The following is a 21,345-nucleotide window of genomic DNA, read 5'->3' as shown; positions in this document are numbered from 1 at the left end:
CAATTCAATCCATAGCATCACACAAGGCAGAGGAAGGGGAGAGTGAATATTTGCTGAACAATAATGATCTGTCACACCACCTCACAAGATTCTGATACAGTGGGTCTGGGTACATCCCAGCCCTATGTCTTTTGAGAAAGCTTCCCAGGTAATTCTGAGGCCACCACAGTTATAATCCACTGCCCCACACTAATCAACGGCTGTGTGGGGTCCTGACAGATGACATGGAAGCCATGCTACCATCTGGCAGCTCTTCAAGTAGTTGGTTGCCATAGTCCATTCGGACTGCTTAGCAGTGGCTTATGAGCAACAGAAATTTATTTCTACGGTTCTGGAGGTTGGAAAGTCGAAGGTCAAGGTGATGGCAGATTCTGTGTCTTGTGAGGGCTCACTTTCTGGCTTATAGAAGGCATCTTTTCACTGTGTCTTCACACGGTGGAAGGGCAAGGGAGTTGTCTAGGGTCCCTTTTATAAAGGCACTAATCCCATTCATGAGGGTTTCACCCTCATGATCTAATCACTTTCCAAAGCTCTCATTTCTTTTTTTTTCTTTTTTTTAAATGGGTATTCACATTTATTTATTTATTCATTGAATTTTATTTTATTTATTTATTTTATACAGCAGGTTCTTATTAGTTATCCATTTTATACATATTAGTGTATACGTGTCAATCCCAATCTCCCAATTCATCCCATCACCACCCCCCACTGCCACTTTCCTGCCTTGGTGTCCATACGTCTGTTCTGTACATCTGTGTCTCAATTTCTGCCCTGCAAAAATTGTACCATTTTTCTAGGTTCCACATATATGCGTTAATATACTATATTTGTTTTTCTCTTTCTTTTTTTTTTATTAGTTTCTGCTTTATAACAAAGTGAATCAGTCATACATATACATCTGTTCCCACATCCCTTCCCTCATGCATCTCCCTCCCTCCCACCCTCCCCATCCCACCCCTCCAGGCGGTCACAAAGCACTGAGCTGATCTCCCTGTGCTCTGCAGCTGCTTCCCACTATCTATCTACCTTACATTTGGTAGTGTATATATGTCCATGCCTCTCTTTCGCTTTGTCACAGCTTACCCTTCCCCCTCCCCATATCCTCAAGTCCATTCTCAAGTAGGTCTGTGTCTTTATTCCCATTTTAGCCCTAGGATCTTCATGACATTTTTTTTAAAATCACATATATATGTGTTAGCATACGGTGTTTGTCTTTCTCTTTCTGAGTTACTTCACTCTGTATGACAGACTCTAGGTCTATCCACCTCATTACAAATAGCTCAGTTTCATTTCTTTTTATGGCTGAGTAATATTCCATTGTATATATGTGCCACATCTTCTTTATCCATTCATCCGATGATGGACACATAGGTTGTTTCCATCTCTGGGCTATTGTGAATAGAGCTGCAATGAACATTTTGGTACATGTCTCTTTTTGAATTATGGTTTTCTCAGGGTATATGCCTAGTAGTGGGATTGCTGGGTCATATGGTAGTTCTATTTTTAGTTTTTTAAGGAACCTCCATACTATTCTTCATAGTGGCTGTACCAATTCACATTCTCACCAGCAGTGCAAGAGGGTTCCCTTTTCTCCACACCCTCTCCAGCATTTATTGTTTCTAGATTTCTTGATGATGGCCATTCTGACTGGTGTGAGATGATATCTCATTGTAGTTTTGATTTGCATTTCTCTAATGATTAATGATGTTGAGCATTCTTTCATGTGTTTGTTGTCAGTCTGTATATCTTCTTTGGAGAAATGCCTATTTAAGTCTTCTGCCCATTTTTGGATTGGGTTGTTTGTTTTTTTGCTATTGAGCTGCATGAGCTGTTTATAAATTTTGGAGATTAATCCTTTGTCAGTTGCTTCATTTGCAAATATTTTCTCCCATTCTGAGGGCTGTCTTTTAGTCTTGTTTATGGTTTCTGTTGCTGTGCAAAAGCTTTGAAGTTTCATTAGGTCCCATTTGTTCATCTTTGTTTTTATTTCCATTTCTCTAGGAGGTGGGTCCAAAAGGATCTTGCTGTGATTTATGTCATAGAGTGTTCTGCCTATGTTTTCCTCTAAGAGTTTGATAGTTTCTGGCCTTACATTTAGGTCTTTAATCCATTTTGAGCTTATTTTTGTGTGTGGTGTTAGGGAATGATCTAATCTCATACTTTTACATGTCCCTGTCCAGTTTTCCCAGCACCACTTATTGAAGAGGCTGTCCTTTCTCCACTGTACATTCCTGCCTCCTTTATCAAAGATAAGTTGACCATATGTGCGTGGGTTTATCTCTGGGCTTTCTATCCTGTTCCATTGATCTATCTTTCTGTTTTTGTGCCGGTACCACACTGTCTTGATTACTGTAGCTTTGTAGTATAGTCTGAAGTCAGGGAGCCTGATTCCTCCAGGTCCGTTTTTCGTTCTCAAGATTGCTTTGGCTATTCGGGGTCTTTTGTTTTTCCAAACAAATTTTGAAATTTTTGTTCTAGTTCTGTGAAAAATGCCAGTGGTAGTTTGGTAGGGATTGCATTGAATCTGTAGATTGCTTTGGGTAGTAGAGTCATTTTCACAATATTGATTCTTCCAATCCAGGAGCATGGTATATCTCTCCATCTATTTGTATCATCTTTAATTTCTTTCATCAGTGTCTTATAATTTTCTGCATACAGGTCTTTTGTCTCTTTAGGTAGGTTTATTCCTAGATATTTTATTCTTTTTGTTGCAATGGTAAATGGGAGTGTTTTCTTGATTTCATTTTCAGATTTTTCATCATTAGTGTACAGGAATGCCAGAGATTTCTGTGCATTAATTTTGTATCCTGCTACTTTACCAAATTCATTGATTAGCTCGAGTAGTTTTCTGGTAGCATCTTTAGGATTCTCTATGTATAGTATCATGTCATCTGCAAAAAGTGACAGCTTTACTTCTTCTTTTCCAATTTGGATTCCTTTTATTTCCTTTTCTTCTCTGATTGCTGTGGCTAAAACTTCCAAAACTATGTTGAATAAGAGTGGTGAGAGTGGGCAGCCTTGTCTTGTTCCTGATCTTAGTGGAAATGGTTTCAGTTTTTCACCACTGAGGACAATGTTGGCTGTGGGTTTGTCATATATGGCCTTTATTATGTTGAGGAAAGTTCCCTCTATGCCTACTTTCTGCAGGGTTTTTATCATAAATGGGTGTTGAATTTTGTCGAAAGCTTTCTCTGCATCTATTGAGATGATCATATGGGTTTTCTTCTTCAATTTGTTAATATGGTGTATCACATTGATTGATTTGCATATATTGAAGAATCCTTGCATTCCTGGAATAAACCCCACTTGATCATGGTGTATGATCCTTTTAATGTGCTGTTGGATTCTGTTTGCTAGTATTTTGTTGAGGATTTTTGCATCTATGTTCATCAGTGATATTGGCCTGTAGTTTTCTTTCTTTGTGACATCCTTGTCTGGTTTTGGTATCAGGGTGATGGTGGCCTCGTAGAATGAGTTTGGGAGTGCTCCTCCCTCTGCTATATTTTGGAAGAGTTTGAGAAGGAAAGGTGTTAGCTCTGCTCTAAATGTTTGATAGCCTGTGAAACCATCTGGTCCTGGGCTTTTGTTTGTTGGAAGATTTTTAATCACAGTTTCAATTTCAGTGCTTGTGATTGGTCTATTCATATTTTCGATTTCTTCCTGGTTCAGTCTCAGAACACTCTGCATTTCTAAGAATTTGTCCATTTCTTCCAGGTTGTCCATTTTATTGGCATAGAGTTGCTTGTAGTAATCTCTCATGATCTTTTGTATTTCTGCAGTGTCAGTTGTTACCTCTCCTTTTTCATTTCTAATTCTATTGATTTGAGTCTTCTCCCTTTTTTTCTTGATGAGTCTGGCTAATGGTTTATCAATTTTGTTTATCTTCTCAAAGAACCAGCTTTTAGTTTGGTTGATCTTTGCTATCGTTTCCTTCATTTCTTTTTCATTTATTTCTGATCTGATCTTTATGATTTCTTTCCTTCTGCTAACTTTGGGAGTTTTTTGTTCTTCTTTCTCTAATTGCTGTAGGTGCAGGGTCAGGTTGTTTACTCGAGCTGTTTCCTGTTTCTTAAGGTGGGATTGTATTGCTATAAACTTCCCCCTTAGAACTGCTTTTGCTGCGTCCCATATGTTTTGGGTCGTCGTGTCTCCATTGTCATTTGTTTCTAGGTATTTTTTTATTTCCTCTTTGATTTCTCCAGTGATCACTTCGTTATTGAGTAGTGTATTGTTTAGCCTCCATGTGTTAGTATTTTTTACAGATCTTTTCCTGTAATTGATGTCTAGTCTCATAGCATTGTGGTCGGAAAAGATACTTGATACAATTTCAATTTTCTTAAATTTACCAAGGCTTGATTTGTGACCCAAGATATGATCTATCCTGGAGAATGTTCCATGAGCACTTGAGAAAAATGTGTATTCTGTTGTTTTTGGATGGAATGTCCTGAAAATATCAATTAAGTCCATCTTGTTTAAAGTATCATTTAAAGCTTGTGTTTCCTTATTTATTTTCATTTTGGATGATCTGTCCATTGGTGAAAGTGGGGTGTTAAAGTCCCCTACTATGATTGTGTTACTGTCGATTTCCCCTTTTATGGCTGTTAGTATTTGCCTTATGTATTTAGGTGCTCCTATGTTGGGTGCATAAATATTTACAATTGTTATATCTTCTTCTTGGATAGATCCTTTTATCATTCTGTAGTGTCCTTCTTTGTCTCTTCTAATAGTCTTTATTTTAAAGTCTATTTTGTCTGATATAAGAATTGCTACTCCAGCTTTCTTTTGGTTTCCATTTGCATGGAATATCTTTTTCCATCCCCTTACTTTCAATCTGTATGTGTCTCTAGGTCTGAAGTGGGTCTCTTGTAGACAGCATATATATGGGTCTTGTTTTTGTATCCATTCAGCCACTCTGTGTCTTTTGGTGGGAGCATTTAGTCCATTTACATTTAAGGTAATTATTGATATGTATGTTCCTATTCCCATTTCCTTAATTACTTTGGGTTCGTTATTGTAGGTCTTTTCCTTCTGTTGTGTTTCTTGCCTAGAGAAGTTCCTTTAGCATTTGTTGTAAAGCTGGTTTGGTGGTGCTGAACTCTCTCAGCTTTGGCTTGTCTGTAAAGGTTTTAATTTCTCCATCAAATCTGAATGAGATCCTTGCTGGGTAGAGTAAGCTTGGTTGCAGGTTTCTCTCCTTCATCACTTTAATTATGTCCTGCCACTCCCTTCTGGCTTGTAGAGTTTCTGCTGAGAGATCAGCTGTTAACCTGATGGGGATTCCCTTGTGTGTTATTTGTTGTTTTTCCCTTGCTGCTTTTAATATGATTTCTTTGTGTTTAATTTTTGACAGTTTGATTAATATGTGTCTTGGCGTATTTCTCCTTGGATTTATTCTGTATGGGACTGTCTTTGCCTCCTGGACTTGATTAACTATTTCCTTTCCCATATTAGGGAAGTTTTCAACTATAATCTCTTCAAATATTTTCTCAGTCCCTTTCTTTTTCTCTTCTTCTTCTGGAACCCCTATAATTCGAATATTGGTGTGTTTAATGTTGTCCCTGAGGTCTCTGAGACTGTCCTCTGTTCTTTTCATTCTTTTTTCTTTATTTTGCTCTGCATCAGTTATTTCCACTATTTTATCTTCCACCTCACTTATCCGTTCTTCGGCCTCAGTTATTCTGCTATTGATCCCATCTAGAGTATTTTTCATTTCATTTATTGTATTTTTAATCGATGCTTGATTCATCTTTAGTTCTTCTAGGTCCTTGTTAACTGTTTCTTGCATTTTGTCTATTCTATTTCCAAGATTTTGGATCTTGGAAATAGAATCTTGGATCATCTTTACTATCATTATTCTGAATTCTTTTTCAGGTAGACTGCCTATTACCTCTTCATTTGTTAGGTGTGGTAGGTTTTCATCTTGCTCCTTCACCTGCTGTGTGTTTTTCTGTCTTCTCATTTTGCTTATGTTACTGTGTTTGGGGTCTCCTTTTTGCAGGCTGCAGATTCGTAGTTCCCGTTGTTTTTGGTGTCTGTCCCCAGTGGCTAAGGTTGTTTCAGTAGGTTGTGTAGGCTTCCTGGTGGCGGGGACTAGTGCCTGTGTTCTGGTGGTTGAGGCTCGATCTTGTCTTTCTGGTGGACAGGTCCACGTCTGGTGGTGTGTTTTGGGGTGCCTGTGGCCTTATTATGTTTTTAGGCAGCCTCTCTGCTAATGGGTGGGGTTGTGTTCCTGCCTTGCTAGTTGCTTGGCATAGGGTGACCAGCACTGTAGCTTGCTGGTCGTTGAGTGAAGCTGGGTGCTGGTGTTGAGATGGAGATCTCTGGGAGATTTTCGCCACTTGATATTATGTGGAGCTGGGAGGTCTCTTGTGGACCCGTGTCCTGAAGTTGGCTCTCCCACTTCAGAGGCACAGCACTGACTCCTGGCTGCAGCACCAATAGCCTTTCATCTACTCGGCTCAGAATAAAAGGGAGAAAAAGTAGAAAGAAAGAATTAGTAGAAGAAAGAAAGAGAGAGAGAAAGAAAGGAAGAATGAAAGAAAGGAAGGAAGGAAGAAAGAAAGAAAGGAGGGAGGGAGGGAGGGAGGAAGGACGGAAAGAAAGAAAAGAGGGAGGGAGGGAGGGAGGAAGGACGGAAAGAAAGAAAAGAGGGAGGGAGGGAGGAAGGAAAGAAAAAGGAAGAGTGAATGGAAGAAGGGAGGGAGGGAGGAAGGAAAGAAAGAAAGAAAAGAAAGAAAGACAGGAGGGAGGGAGGAAGGAAAGAAAAAGAAAGAGTGAAAGGAAGAAGGGAGGGAGGGAGGAAGGAAAGAAAAACAAAGAGTGAAAGGAAGAAGGGTGGGAGGGAGGGAGGAAGGAAAGAAAGACAGGGAGGGAGGGAGAAAGGAAAGAAAAAGAGTGAAAGGAAGAACGGAGGGAGGGAGGAAGGAAAGAAAAAGAAAGTGAAAGGAAGAAGGGTGGGAGGGAGGGAGGAAGGAAAGAAAGAAAGACAGGAGGGAGGGAGGGAGGAAGGAAAGAAAAAGAAAGAGTGAAAGGAAGAAGGGAGGGAGGGAGGAAGGAAAGAAAGAAGGAAAGGATTGGCGGAAGGAGGGAGGGGGGAAGGGAAGGTAGGAAAAAAAGAAAGAGCAGGTAAAGTAAAATAGAATAAAGTATAAAATATAGTAGCGTTATTAAAATTAAAAAGTAATTATTGAAAAAAAACGGACAGATAGAACCCTGGGACATATGGTGGAAGCAAAGCTATACAGAGAAAATCTCACTCAGAAGCATACACATACACATTCACAAAAAGAGAACAGGGGGAAAAATCGAAAATCTTGCTCTCAAAGTCCACCTCCTCAATTTGGGATAATTCGTTGTAAAAAGAGGAAAAGGGGGAAAAGTCTGAAATCTTGCTCTCAAAGTCCACCTCCTTAATTTGGGATAATTCGTTGTAAAAAGAGGAAAAGGGGGAAAAGTCTTAAATCTTGTCCTCAAAGTCCACCTCCTCAATTTGGGATGATTCGCTGTCCATTCATGCACTCCACAGTCGCAGGGCACATCAAGTGGACCGTGGAGCTTTAATCCGCTGCCTCCGAGGCTGCACAGAGAGATTTCCCTGTGTCTTCTCTGCTCTCACAGCTCCCGGGTCTCAGCCTTGGACCTGGCCCCGCCTCTGCGCGTAGGTCGCCGGAGGGCGTCCGTTCTTCGCTCAGACAGGACGGGTTTAAAGGAGCCACTGATTCGGCTGATTCGGGGGCTCTGGCTCACTCAGGCAGAGGGGAGGGAGGGGCGCGCAGTGTGGGGTGGGCCTGCGGCAGCAGAGGCCGGCGTGACGTTGCACCAGCCCGAGGCGCTCCATGCACTTTCCCGGGAAAGCCGTCTCTGGGTCCCGGGACCCCGGCAGTGGCGGGGTGCACAGGCTCCCCGGAAGGCGGGGTGGACAGTGACCTGTGCTCGCACACAGGCCTTGTGGCGGCGGCAGCAGCAGCCCCAGCGTCCCACGCCCGTCTCTGGTGCTTCTTTAAGCAGCTCTCTTAATGCCCTCTCCTCGTGCGCACCAGGAAACAAAAGGGCAGAAAACGTCTCTTGCCTCTTCGGCAGCTCCAGACTTTTTCCCCCAGACTCCCTCCGGGCTAGCCGTGGTGCACTAACCCCTTCAGGCTCTCTTCCTGCCGCCAGCCCCAGCCCTCTCCCTGCGCTCCGACTGAAACCCAATACCCAAGCCTCAGCTTCCAGCCCCGCCCGCCCCTGCAGCCGAGCAGACAAGCCTCTGGTGTGTGCCTGAGGGCACTGATCCTCCGTGCGGGAATCTCTCTGCTTTGCCCTGCACACCCTGGTGGCTGTGCTCTCCTCCGCTACTCCGAAGCTTTCCCCCTCCGCCACCTGCAGTCTCCGCCTGCGAAGGGGCTTCTAGTGTGTGGAAACCTTTCCTCCTTCACGGCTCCCTCCCACTGGTGCAGGTCCCATCCCTATCCTTTTGTCTCTGTTTATTCTTTTTTCTTTTGTCCTACCCAGGTATGTGGGGAGTTTCTTGCCTTTTGGGGGGTCTGAGGTCTTCTGTCAGCGTTCAGTAGGTGTTCTGTAGGAGTTGTTCCACGTGTAGATGAATTTCTGATGTATCTGTGGGGAGGAAGGTGATCTCCGCATCTTACTCTTCTGCCATCTTCCTCCGGGACCTGTTTTTCTCTTTCTGACTTCATTCTGTATGACAGTCTCTAGATCCATCCACGTCTTTACAAATGACTCAATTTCATTCCTTTTTGTGGCTGAGTAATATTCCATCGTATATATGTACCATATCTTCTTTATCCACTCATCTGTCGATGGACACTTAGGTTGCTTCCATGTCCTGGCTATTGTAAATAGTGCTGCAATGAACATTGGGGTGCATGTGTCTTTTTGAATTATGTCTTTTTTTGCGTGTATGCCCAGTAGTGGGATTGCTGGGTCATATGGTAATTCTATTTTTATTTTCTTAAGGAACCTCCATACTGTTCTGCATAGTGGCTGTATCAATTTACATTCCCACCAACAGTGCAGGAGGGTTCCCTTTTCTCTACACACTCTCCAGCATTTATTGTTTGTAGATTTTCTGATGATGCCCATTCTGACTGCTGTGAGGTGATACCTCATGGTAGTTTTGATTTGCATTTCTCTAATAATTAGTGATGTTGAGCAGCTTTTCATGTGCTTCTTGGCCATCTGTATGTCTTCTTTGGAGAAATGTCTATTTAGGTCTTCTGCCCATTTTTGGATTGAGTTGTTTGTTTTTTTAATATTGAGCTGCATGAGCTGTTTATATATTTTGGAGATTAATCCTTTGTCCATTGATTCATTTGCAAATATTTTCTCCCATTCTGAGGATTGTCTTTTCGTCTTGTTTGTAGTTTCCTTTGCTTTGCAAAAGCTTTTAAGTTTCATTAGGTTCCATTTGTTTATTTTTGTTTTTATTTCCATTACTCTAGGAGGTGGATCAAAAAAGATCTTGCTGTGATTTATGTCAAAGAGTGTTCTTCCTATGTTTTCCTCTAAGAGTTTTATAGTGTCTGGACTTACATTTAGGTCTCTAATCCATTTTGAGTTTACTTGTGTGTATGGTGTTAGGGAGTGTTGTAATTTCATTCTTTTACATGTAGCTGTCCAGTTTTCCCAGCACCACTTATTGAAGAGACTGTCTTTTCTCCATTGAATATCCTTGCCTCCTTTGTCATAGATTAGTTGACCATAGGTGCATGGGTTTATCTCTGGGCTTTCTATCCTGTTCCATTTATCTATATTTCTGTTTTTGTGCCAGTACCATATTGTCTTGATTACTGTAGCTTTGTAGTATAGTCTGAAGTCAGGGAATCTGATTCCTCCAGCTCCGTTCTTTTCCCTCAAGACCGCTTTGGCTCTTCAGGGTCTTTTTTGTCTCCATACGAATTTTAAGATTTTTTGTTCTAGGTCTGTAAAGAATCCAAAGGCCTCATTTCTTAATACCATTATATTGGACAATAGGCTTCAAAATATGAATTTTGAGGGGACAGAAACACTTATAGCATTGAGGAAGCAGAGCCTACACTCCTAAATCATATTAATGGCAGTGTCAGGTACCGTATAGTCCAGTGAACTCTTCAGCTAATAATACTTCCACAGGTCCCTCCAGATTCTGTCTCAGGATCTATGAGGTGTAGAACCATAGAAGTTAAAGAGCACAGACTCTGGAGTCAGGCCTCCAGACTGAATCCTGGTACTGTCACTTACCACTGGCAGCCACAAATCTTGGCCTGTTTAAAACTCACAATTCCAAAGGGAAAGAAATAATCTTTACTGTGAAAATACTGGCAGGAATTTCAAAGAGGTTTCTAAGGGGCCCAGCTTGGAGCACATGTGCATCTCTGAGCCAGTCTTTCTGGCCAAGGAGATGCCTGGCTCTGATTGTCCAGGTATGTGTCACATGCCCTTCCCTGGGGCCAGCTAATGATGAGGGCAAAGTTAGCTGCACCCAAACCCGTGGACTAAACAGGACCACCATGGAAAGAGGAAAGGCTTCCCCAAGGAGAAGACGCTGGGCAGAGCAACAGCAGTGGTGGTTACAACAGACTTGTCTTTTTCTCCCACATAGCTATATTGATAAAGGGGTTCCTCAACTATAGAACCAAATGAGGAGGGTGTGGGGTCTGTAAGCTTCTTCCACAGTGGTTTAAGTGGGAGTGTAAGGACTAGGCAGTGATGAGAAAGGAATAGAAAGATCCAAGGTTACAGGCTGTAGGACAGAACAAACTCATTGGCTCCTTTAAGGGGTGAGGCTGCATATTCAGTAGTTAACCCCTTGAAGGATGCTTGTCAGGGAACGTTTGGCATGGTGGCTCTAAGAGGGAGGTGGCTTTTCCATTGGCTGTTGATTTAAGGTGGGGGGGGTAGCAGGTCACAATCAACTTCAAAGGGAGCATGGGGAGTCAGGAGAGTTAGCTATAGCTTGCTTTGTGAGAGATGGTAGGATAAGGTCAGGTTTTTAGGGTATGAGGGAATTTGGGGCAATAAAATGGAGTAAGAGAGGGGAATTCCCATTAGTGGTGTTCCAGAGAATAATGATGATGATGAAAATAAATATTTACTGAATGTTGGATTAACCCATTTCATCTTCATTAGGTAGACACCATTATTGAAGTACTTCATTTTATTTTAATTTTTTTAATGTATTTATTTATTTATTTATTTTTGGCTGCATTGGGTCTTTGCTGCTGCGCGCGGGCTTTCTCTAGCTGTGGCAAGCTGGGGCTACTCTTCATTGCGATGCGCGGGCTTCTCATTGCAGTGTCTTCTCATTGCGGAGCACGGGCTCTAGGCTCGCGGGCTTCAGTAGTTGTGGCATGCGGGCTCAGTAGTTGTGGCTTACGGGCTCTAGAGCGCAGGCTCAGTAGTTGTGGCACACGGGCTTAGTTGCTCCATGGCATGTGGGATCTTCCCAGACTAAGGCTCGAACCCATGTCCCCTGCATTGGCAGGCGGATTCTTAACCACTGCACCACCCGGGAAGTCCCTGAAGTACTTCATTTTAAAGATGAGGGAAACTGAAGAACAGAGAACTTAAGTAACTTGCCCATCTACTTACACTGCCAGTGGATGGTAGGATCCAGATGATAGTTTCTCTGGCTCCAGAACTCATGCTTTTAACTACATCTCAACTTAGGGCAGCTGTTCTTATGTGCCACATGAAGTTCCACAGTTTTTCTACTTTTCCAAGGTCACTCTCTCCTTTAATACTCAATTATAAGGACTGAAACTTCCACTTCCAGGCATGACAGGGTAAGTGGTACTAGACTTGCCCTCTGTCTGTAAACAACTATAAACTGAGCAAAATATATGAGACAGCTCTTTTGAGTAATAGGACAATATGCAGAGAAGGACCATGTCCTTCAGAAGGGAAACATAAGTTGAATCCTATAATCACCCCACATTTGCTCCTGCCTCTCTCCCTGGGGACAGTGCCAACCACAGTGCAGAGAATTGGAGGCAAGCTGAGCTGAGCAGGCAGATGTCAGGGCTCAGGGCTGCTAAAGCAGCTGGACTTTGTAAGGTAGGATACCAGAAGAGAGGATCCTATGTGGGGGGAATAGAGGGCAGAAATCTATGAGAGTTTTCTGTAGGTCCTTGCCAGGGGCTTGAGTGAGCATGTACAAGATGAGACTCCATGAGGCCTAGAAGTGTGCTGCTGCCATGGTGCTGAGGAAAATGAAGATACCAGAGATTAAATGCTAGCAGACATTGGAGTCTCAGCTCAGCCAGAATAAAAAAGCCTTTCTGAGCTCTCTGAGCATTTAGTTGAGACCTCAGAAAAGTAACACTTTAGGAGTAAGAAACATACCCTATAGGGTAAGGGCCACACCCTAGAACAAAGGACAATGTTGAAATATACCTGCTCTAACAAAAGACAAATCCAAGCGTAAAAGGATCAGAAAGAGCCTTCAGTAATTTAACTGGCTGTCATAACAAAACTCAACACTTTTGAAAGGAATTCATAGTACAGACTCCCTACATTGTATTATCCACAATATTGAGCATTTGATGAAAACATTATGAGACGTGGAAGAAAGCAGAACAGTGCGACCTGTAATCAAGAAAAAAATCAGCCAATAAAGCCTAAAATGACCTAGATATTGGAATTAGCAGACAAGGACTTGAAAACAGTTGTATGAGCTATGTTCAGGGACATAAAGGAAAAGGTTGTTTTAATGAGTGAACAAATAGGGAATTTCAGCAGAAAAATGAAAACCTTGAAACAAATGGAAATTCTAAAACTGTAAAGTACAATATCCATAATGAAAACCTCATTGGATGGGCTTAACAGCAAATTAAAACCATGAAAGAAAAGTTAGTGGCTTGAAGACAAATCAGTAGAAAGTGTCTTGTTCAGAGAATTAGGGGAAAAAAAGATTTTTTTAAAATGAAGAGATTCTTCCTGACTTGTGGGACAATATGAAATGGTCTAATATGCATGTATTTGGAGCCCAAGAGAAAAAAGGGAAAGAAAATGGAGGAGGAAAAAATATTTGGAAAAATAATGACTGAAAATTCCCCCAAACTGGTGTGGGATATCAATTTACATACTCAAGAAGCTCAGTGAACTCCCCACAGAGTAAATCCAAAGATAACAATGTCTGGGTACACCATAGAAAATCTGCTGAAAAAAAATATATCCCCCCCCAAATCTTAAAGCAATTAGCTTTTTAAAAAGACAAATTACATATAGGGGACAGTTGACTTTTCATAAATACTAATGACAATTGACTTCTCATCAGCCTTCTAGCCTTATTTTCTTCTGAAAGCCAGAAAACTATGGAACAATATCATTAAAGTACTAAAAGGAAAAAAAAAAACAACAACTTGTCAAGTCCAAATTTTAAATCCAGTGAAAATATCCTTCAAAAATGAGACTGAAATAGAACATTTTCAGGTATATAAAAGCTAAGAGAATTTTTCACCAGCTAAGCTGCAGTATGATAAACGGCAATGGAATTTATTAAAGCTGAAAGGTAATTACACCAAATTTAAACTTGGATCTACAGGAGAAAAGAAAGAGCATCAGAAATGGTAAATGTATAGGTAAATATAAAAAACTACTGTTGTTCCTTCTCTTAATTTCTTTAAAAGACATCTAACAGCTTAATAATAATAATAATAAACATTGTATTATGGAGTTCATAATGCATGTAGTTGAATAATATATAACCACACTAGCACAAAGAACAGGGATTAATGGAATTATTGTGTTATAAGGGACTTATATTTTATATGAAGAGGTGAAATATTAACTCTTAAGTAGGCTGTGATAAGTTAAGGATAGAAATTATAATCCATAGAGCAACATTAAACATGAATACAAAGAAGAGCTAAAAAAAAAATCCAATAAAAGAACTAAACTGGAATCCTAAAAAATATTTGTCAGGTAAGAAGATAGAAGAAGAAGAACAGAGGAACAATAAGAAAAAGGATTGGGCAAATAGAAAACAAATAGGAAGATATAGATTTAAACCCAGTCATTTCAATAATTACTATGTAAATGAAACAAAGACATCAGTAAAAAGAAAGAGATTGCCAGAGAGGATAAAAAGATAAGACATTACTATATGCTGTCTTCAAGAGAGATATTTAAGCATAAAGACACTGTTATTGGCTGAATTGTGCCCCGCCCCCCAAATTCATATGTTCAGGCCCTAACCCCCAATATGTTAGAATGTGAATGTATTCAGAGATAGGGCTTTAAATAGATGATTGGGTTAAATGGGGTCATTAGATTGGCCCTCACCCAATATGTCCTTATAAGAAGAGGAGATTAGCACACTGGTAATGCCAACAGAGGGACAATCACATGGGGACACAAGGTGAAGGAAGATAGCTATCTGCAATCTTCAGAAGAATAGAAGCCTTAGAAGAAGGCTTAGCGAAACCAAACCTGCTGACACCTTGATCGTGGACTTCAAGCCTTCAGAAGTATGAGAAAATGAGTTTCTGCTTTTTAAGCAACCCAGTCTGTGGTATTTGGCATGGCAGCCCTAATACAGGCACAGTTAGGTTTGAAGGTAAAAGGGTAGGAATAGACATACCATGCAAATATGAAACATAAGGAAGCTAATGTGGCTATATTCATATCACAGTAGACTTCAGAACAAGGAGTATTACCAGGGATTAAAATGGGATATTTCATAATGGTAAAGGGGTCAATTCATCTGGAGGACATAACAATCCTGAATCTGTATTACCTAATGAAACAAATACTGAGAGAACTAAAGGGAGAAATTCTCAATCACATTTGGAGATTTTGACACCCTTTTCTGAGTATTTGATTGAATGATTAGACTAATATCAGTAAGGACATAGAAGATTTGAACTATACTTTTAACTAACTTAATCTAATTGATACCTATAGACAATGTGCTGAACAACTACAGAATAAATTTTTTTCAAGGCACCTAAAACATTCACCAATGTAGATAAACTAATATTCATCATGAATGCAAAATCCTCAACAAAATGTTTGAAAATAAAATCAAGCAATATATAAAAAGAATAATACATCATGACCAAGTAGAATTTATCCCCGGAATGCGTGGTTGGTTTAACATGTGAATGGTAATCATGTAATTCATCACATTAAAAAATAAAGGGAAAAAAGAATCAAATCGGGACTTCCCTGGTGGCACAGTGGTTAAGAATCCGCCTGCCAGTGCAGGGGACACGGGTTCGAGCCCTGGTCCAGGAAGATCCCACATGCTACAGAGCAACTAAGTCCGTGCGCCACAACTACTGAGCCTCTGCTCTAGAGCCCGTGAGCCACAACTGCTGAGCCCGAGTGCCAAAACTACTGAAGCCCACGCACCTAGAGCCTGTGCTGTGCAACAAGAGAAGCCACCCAATGAGAAGCCCGTGAACCGCAACAAAGAGTAGCCCCTGCTCGCCGCAACTAGAGAAAAGCCCATGTGCAGGAACAAAGACCCAAGGCAGCTTAAAATAAAAATAAATAAATAAAATTAAAAAAATTATTATTAAAAAAAAGAATCATATCAATAGATGTACAAAAGCATTCGACAAAATTTAACATCCTTTCGTGATAAAAACTCTTCAGTCCATGAATAGAAGAGAATTTCTTCAACCTGAAAAAGATCATCTATGATAAACTATGTAAACATGCATAATGGTGAAATGTTGAACACATTCCTCCTAAAATTTGAAACAAGGCAAAAATTCTGCTTTCACTACTTAACATTGTCATGAAGGTCCTAGCCAGTCCTATAAAGCAAGAAAAAGAGCTACAAATTAGAAAGGAAGAATAAAAGTATATTTATTTACAGACAGAATGATCATGGTTGAAATATTCAGTGTTGTTAAGATCTTAATTTACTCTGAATTGAGCTATAGACTCAGTTCAATCCCATATAAAATCCCAATAGCCCTATTTGTAGGAATAAATAAGCTGTTCTGAGTACTGATATGGAAAAGCAAAGTACCTAGATAAAAGAATCTTGAAGAACATAGCTGGAGGACTCAGGCTTTCCTGATTTTAAGACATTATGAAGCTAGAGTAATAAAGCCTATATGGTATCAGTATATAGATAGACAAATAGATCAATGAAAAACAATGAAGGTTCTGGAAATCGACCTGCACAAAGATGTTAGATTAGTTTTTCTTAAAGGTGCTGAGGCAATTTAATAGGGAGAGGAAAAGTTTTTCAACGAATGGTGTTGGAACTGGATAAACATATGAGAAGAAATAAACCTCAACCTCTATCTCACCCCATGCATAAAAATTAATTTGAGATGTTCCATAGATCTAAACATAAAGTTAAAACTATAATACATAGGAAAATATCTTTGAAAATTTGGGGTAGGACATGATTTCTTAGGACATGAAAATATTAATCATCACAAACAATTGATAAATTGGTCTTCATCAAAATTAAAATGTATACTCATTAAAAAAATGCCAGTGAGAAAATGAATAGACAAGCCATAGACCTATAAATCAACAATAAAAAGACAAGCGTATTTTTTAAATGGACAAAATGTTTGAACAGACACTTCCATAAAAAAGATACATGAATGGCCCATAAGCACATGAATATGTACTCAACATCATTAGTCATCAGTGAAGTGCAACTGAAAACCAAAAGGAAATACCATTTCCCACCTATCAGAATGGCTAAAATTAAAAGACCGACAGCACAAAATGTTGGCAATGATGTAGAGTGATTGGAACTCTCATGCATTGCTCCTGGGAGTGTAAAACGGTACAACCACTTTGGAAAACCATTTGATAGTTTCCTAAAAAATTAAGCATATACCTACCAGCAATGCCAATTCTAGGTATTTAAGCAAAAGAAATGGGAACATATATCCCCAAAAATATTTGTACGAGAATATTTCTAACAGCTTTATTCATAATAATACAGAAATAAAAACAGCTGAAATGTTTATCAGTAGGAAAATGGATACACAAATCATGGTGTATTCATGTAATGAAATACCTCTCAGCAGCCAAAAGTGTGAACTACTGACATTTGCAACAATGTGGTTGAATTCCAGAGACATTATGTAGTACCACGTGATTCTGTTTGTATGATGCTTAAGATGAGGCAAAACTAATCTATGGTGATGGAAATCAAAGCGTTGGCTGCCTGTGGATGGTGGATTGACTGGAAGAGGGTGCAGGGAAGTTTTTGGGTAATGAAAATGTTCTATATTTTGATTGGGGTGTTGCTTTTATGGTTGTGTGTATTTGTCAAAACTCATTGAATTGTACACATAATTTCAATACTGTAAACTTTACCTCAATAAAACATTTTTAAAGATAAGAACTGAGCCCTGGGAGAAAGTCTGGTCCCCTCCCCAGGGAAGGTTTACCTGTTCCACACATCCAGCCTGGTAGTGTCACTTATCATTCTTGCTCTAGACTGTTTCACTGTCTGTCACCTCTGGCTTCTCCTAACCAGAGCTCAGACCAAGGTATTTCCCCTTTATTGTTCCTTAAATATGGTTATGTTTAGCATAGCTTCCAAAAGTTTGAGGATAACCTAAGAGAATTAGGATGCAGAGAAAGAAAACTTCTCACTTTATTAAATGTTTGATTAATTTTTATGTGATTATTAACTATGTGCCAGACATAGTGTTAAGCATTTTTTAAGATATTTACTCTATTAAGCTTTATAACAATGTGTGTGAAAGGTACTATTATTAACCCCATGTTATGGAAGAGGAAACCCAGACAATTTGAAGAGCTCAGCCAAGGTCACATAACCAGTATAGTAGAGCTGGAATTTGAACCTGGGCAATCTGGCTCTAGTGTCCATCCTCTTAACCACTTTGCTATGCTACCCTTAGCATCCTGCCCTACCTTTCAAGGGTCCCCTCTGTCCATGTTGCTGGGCCTTTTCACCTCTGCCAAGCCAGAGTCCTTCTTATCATGGCCTTTCTTCACAGTCCAGGGCCCTAACTCCCTAACCTCTGGTCCTCTGGCCTGATGTCTTTGCCAGAGGAAGCAAAATGTCATTGAGTCCCAGCAATCTTGGCAGAGATGCCCACCGTGTGGCATCCTTTTGCACTGTTAAACAGGATAAATACTTAACTTTATACTTAACTTTACAATCTCAACCAGTCACATTTGAATTTCTCAGCTGGTTTAAAAGCACAGAACTGAGTACAGGAAAGTCTCCTCCAAAAATATTTGTCAGCATCTCTTCTAGAATGCAGAAACTACTGGAGCTTTAAACCAGCGTTTTCTTGTTCTTGCTACACACACAAAAGGCCTATTTATAATCCTCCTATCTATAGCTGGGGACAGCCAGTAAAAGTTTTGAGTGTGCTTTGAAAAGTGTAAAGTACTGTATTCAAGTAAAGCATCATTGTTTTGTTATTTTTTTCCATATGCAGGAAAAGCTGTGAAATTAGACCACAGAGACCTCTTCTTTTGAAGCCCCCAGGGACCCCATATAAGTAATTCTAAGCTCTCAGTCATTCTCACAATTAATCATCATTTATTAAGCACCCACTAAAACAGATGCCGGATGATTCCAGCTGAATCTTGACAGTATCCCAAGTGCAATAGCACTGAGAATTTGTAGTCAAGTGGCTTTTTAAAGTCCAAGTGAGATGTCTCTCATTCCACTAGCCGCCATCGGAGCTCCCTCCTTCCAGCCCGAGTGGTTGAGATGCTATCAGGGTGATAGTCATTTCCAGCCTGGGATCTCTTGTGATTTTGGCCTCCATATCTTCAAAGGATCGGAGTGCCCCTCAAGGAGGGAAGTGACCTGCAGCCTCCGCTGGGCTCTTTGCCGAAGGAGAAGGCGCCGGAAATCCAGCGACTGCAGGATGAGTGGCAGAGCCAGAAGGCCAGATTGCAAGCCCAGGTAGGACAGCCGTGGTGGGGATGCACCCTCATGCTGAGTGAGACCCTACCTCTTGCTTAGTCTTGCAGACAACCTTGGAAATGCATGCCGGGCCTGATTCTTGTTCAAGCTGGGGAGGGTATTCCAGGTCCAGGGTGAGGTGGGATTCTGGGTTCTGTTTATTTATTCATTCAACACCTGCTATGGCTCATGAGCGCCTGCTAGGAGCCAGGAACTCTTCTAGGTGCTTGGATATCGTCAGTGAACAAACCAGACAAAAGTCCTGCATTACAGGGCTTGTATTTTAGCAGAGGAGGTGGATACAGACAAAAAATACTAGACATAGGAAATAAGCAAAGCACATAGTATATTAGAACATGTTACGGGCTTCAGGAAAAAGAAAAAGCAGAGCAGGATGAAGGAGATTGGGAGGCTGTCTGGTGATGAGAGGGTGCGTATAATGCCAAATAGGGTTGTCAGGGAAAGCTTCTGTAAGAAAGCGAGATTTGGGCACGGCGGGGTGGGGTACTCAAGGGAGGCTGCTGTGTAGACCTTTGGAGGGTTTTCTGGTCTCTTGATTTCTCTTGGGTGGCATACGTTCCAGCCCTTCTTCCCTGTTCCCTGGCATCCATGGCTCTAGCTGAGGAGCCCCCAGGAGGGCTGGCTGTCCCCGGATTCTTTACGCTTGCAGCTTCTACCCCCCTCAGAGTTCCCTTGGGTAGAGGAGGCTCAGCTGGGCTGTGGAGATGTTCAGAAAGCTTTTATGTTTGAAGAAAATCCCAGGCGGGGTGAGGGGCACAGCCTGAGGTCGGATGCTCTGGCGGGCAGGTCTCGCAGATGCAGCAGGCTCTGGAGCAGTGCACCAGCAACTACAGGGAGGACCTGCGGGCGCTCAAGCAGCTCTCCGACCGCGAGCTCCAGGAGACTGTCCAGCAGAATCAGGTGGCGAAAGCTCAGCTCGAGGCCGCCCACCAGCGAGCGCTCTGCATGCTCGAGAAGGCCAAAAACCAGGAAGTCAAGGTAAGGGTGCTAACGATGGTGTCCACTGACTACTACCGACCACTTGCTGTGCAAGCACCTGCTCGGCGATTTATGAGGTGCCTTATGTACATTATCTCCAGTCCCCACAATCATTTTATGAGGTCATTATTATCATATTCTCTTTTTCTGGATGAGGAAAGAGGCTCAGAGAGGTTCAGTAACTTGCTCAGGGTCACACAGCTAGTAAGTGGCAAGCAAGGATTCAGACTCAGGTCCCTTGAGCTTCTGGTACTGCTTTTCCCCATCTGCTCATGACCTTGATATCATAAGAACAACTTTCTTTCATGATTTGGGCAATGTTATGCATGATGTGTGCTAAGGAGTCAGGCTCAGGCTGGCAGCTAAAAAGAGGAGGGCAGCCCAGAATTGAGAAAGGCCAGCTCAGCAGAAAAAGACCTTCCGAATGGCTTGGAAAGCAATGAGGAGGTGGTCAGGCCCTCTGCGATGTGTGATCAGCAGGGAGGTTCAGGCACCTTTCACCTGTCACCTCTACCTTCTGCTTTCTCAGAAGGCCTTCCCTCCCTGCTCTCTCAGGAGATGGGCGCTTACTCTTACTGCTACAGATAGCACACTGTCACCACGGGCTTCACACAGCGGGCTGGCTTCACACGCTAATTCCCTCTTTATATGATCAAATTCACCAAACTGGAAGCCCCTTGAAGCCAGGAACCATCTCTACCTGTCCATTACTGAATCCTCTCCTAGCTCATAGTAGCTAGGTACTCAAGGGTCTCACTGAATTAAAGCCTCAAGTTTAATTTCCCCTTCTATAAATTGGGGATATTGAGACCCACTTCTTTGAGATGTCAAGATGATTAAATGAAAAAACGTGGGAGTTCTGGTTTTAAGGTGGCAAAATAAAGACTTCTGAATTCTTTCCTATTGGAAATGCTCTGAAAAAACAATAAAGACACACAACAGAAGCATATTCTGTTCAGATGAAGCTGGGAGACATCTGTACCCTTGAACCACAATACATGAGGACAGGAAACAAATGGAGACATAGTATATGACCTTGCAGAGCAGAGAGGCTCAAACCAAAGTGCCTGAAGACAGAGAAGGACAAGAATCAAGCTGACAGTGGAACTCAGAGAAGCCAGGAATTGGAGGCACCAGTGGAAACAGAAGGCAAGAGTGAAGTGGAGAGTGTGACTCACCTAGAAGCCCAGGTTCCCAGCTTACCCAGCACAGCCAGCCAATTACCTCTGTCTTATTTAAGGACAAGAGATTGGGGTGGGGGGCAGAGATCCCTGGGTAAACTAAGCCAGAGAGACTCTGAATTAGGAAGTACCAGTCACAGAGGCTGGGATGAGGCTTGCATCTGAGACTAAGTTTAGGTGAAAATCTGTGTACTGAACCATTAGGTGGGCTACAGTCACCTCTGTCACACCCCCAGCAGTGCTTTCTCTGCTCAGCTCCAGAAAACAAGCAGCTAGAACCGAGATCCCCAGAGGAACTCACCATCC

At 41.5% G+C, this 21,345-nt stretch overlaps 1 protein-coding gene across 1 annotated transcript in view; it reads left to right on the top strand.

Moving 5' to 3' along the window:
• Positions 1 to 21,345, top strand: part of FAM184B (family with sequence similarity 184 member B) — a gene marked incomplete at its 5' end in the record, with an annotated part of 135,882 nt that overhangs the window by 84,735 nt on the left and 29,802 nt on the right. Inside the window, 2 exons of the mRNA XM_079715192.1 lie at positions 18,730 to 18,859; positions 19,667 to 19,858. Coding sequence (XP_079571318.1) covers positions 18,730 to 18,859; positions 19,667 to 19,858 — 322 coding nt within the window. The remainder of the gene's footprint in view (positions 1 to 18,729; positions 18,860 to 19,666; positions 19,859 to 21,345) is intronic.

Source organism: Hyperoodon ampullatus (assembly GCF_949752795.1).
Source record: "Hyperoodon ampullatus genome assembly, chromosome: 1".
Lineage (NCBI taxonomy): Eukaryota > Metazoa > Chordata > Mammalia > Artiodactyla > Ziphiidae > Hyperoodon > Hyperoodon ampullatus.
Note: the sequence above shows the minus strand (reverse complement) of the source record. Positions and strands in the feature narration are given on the sequence as shown.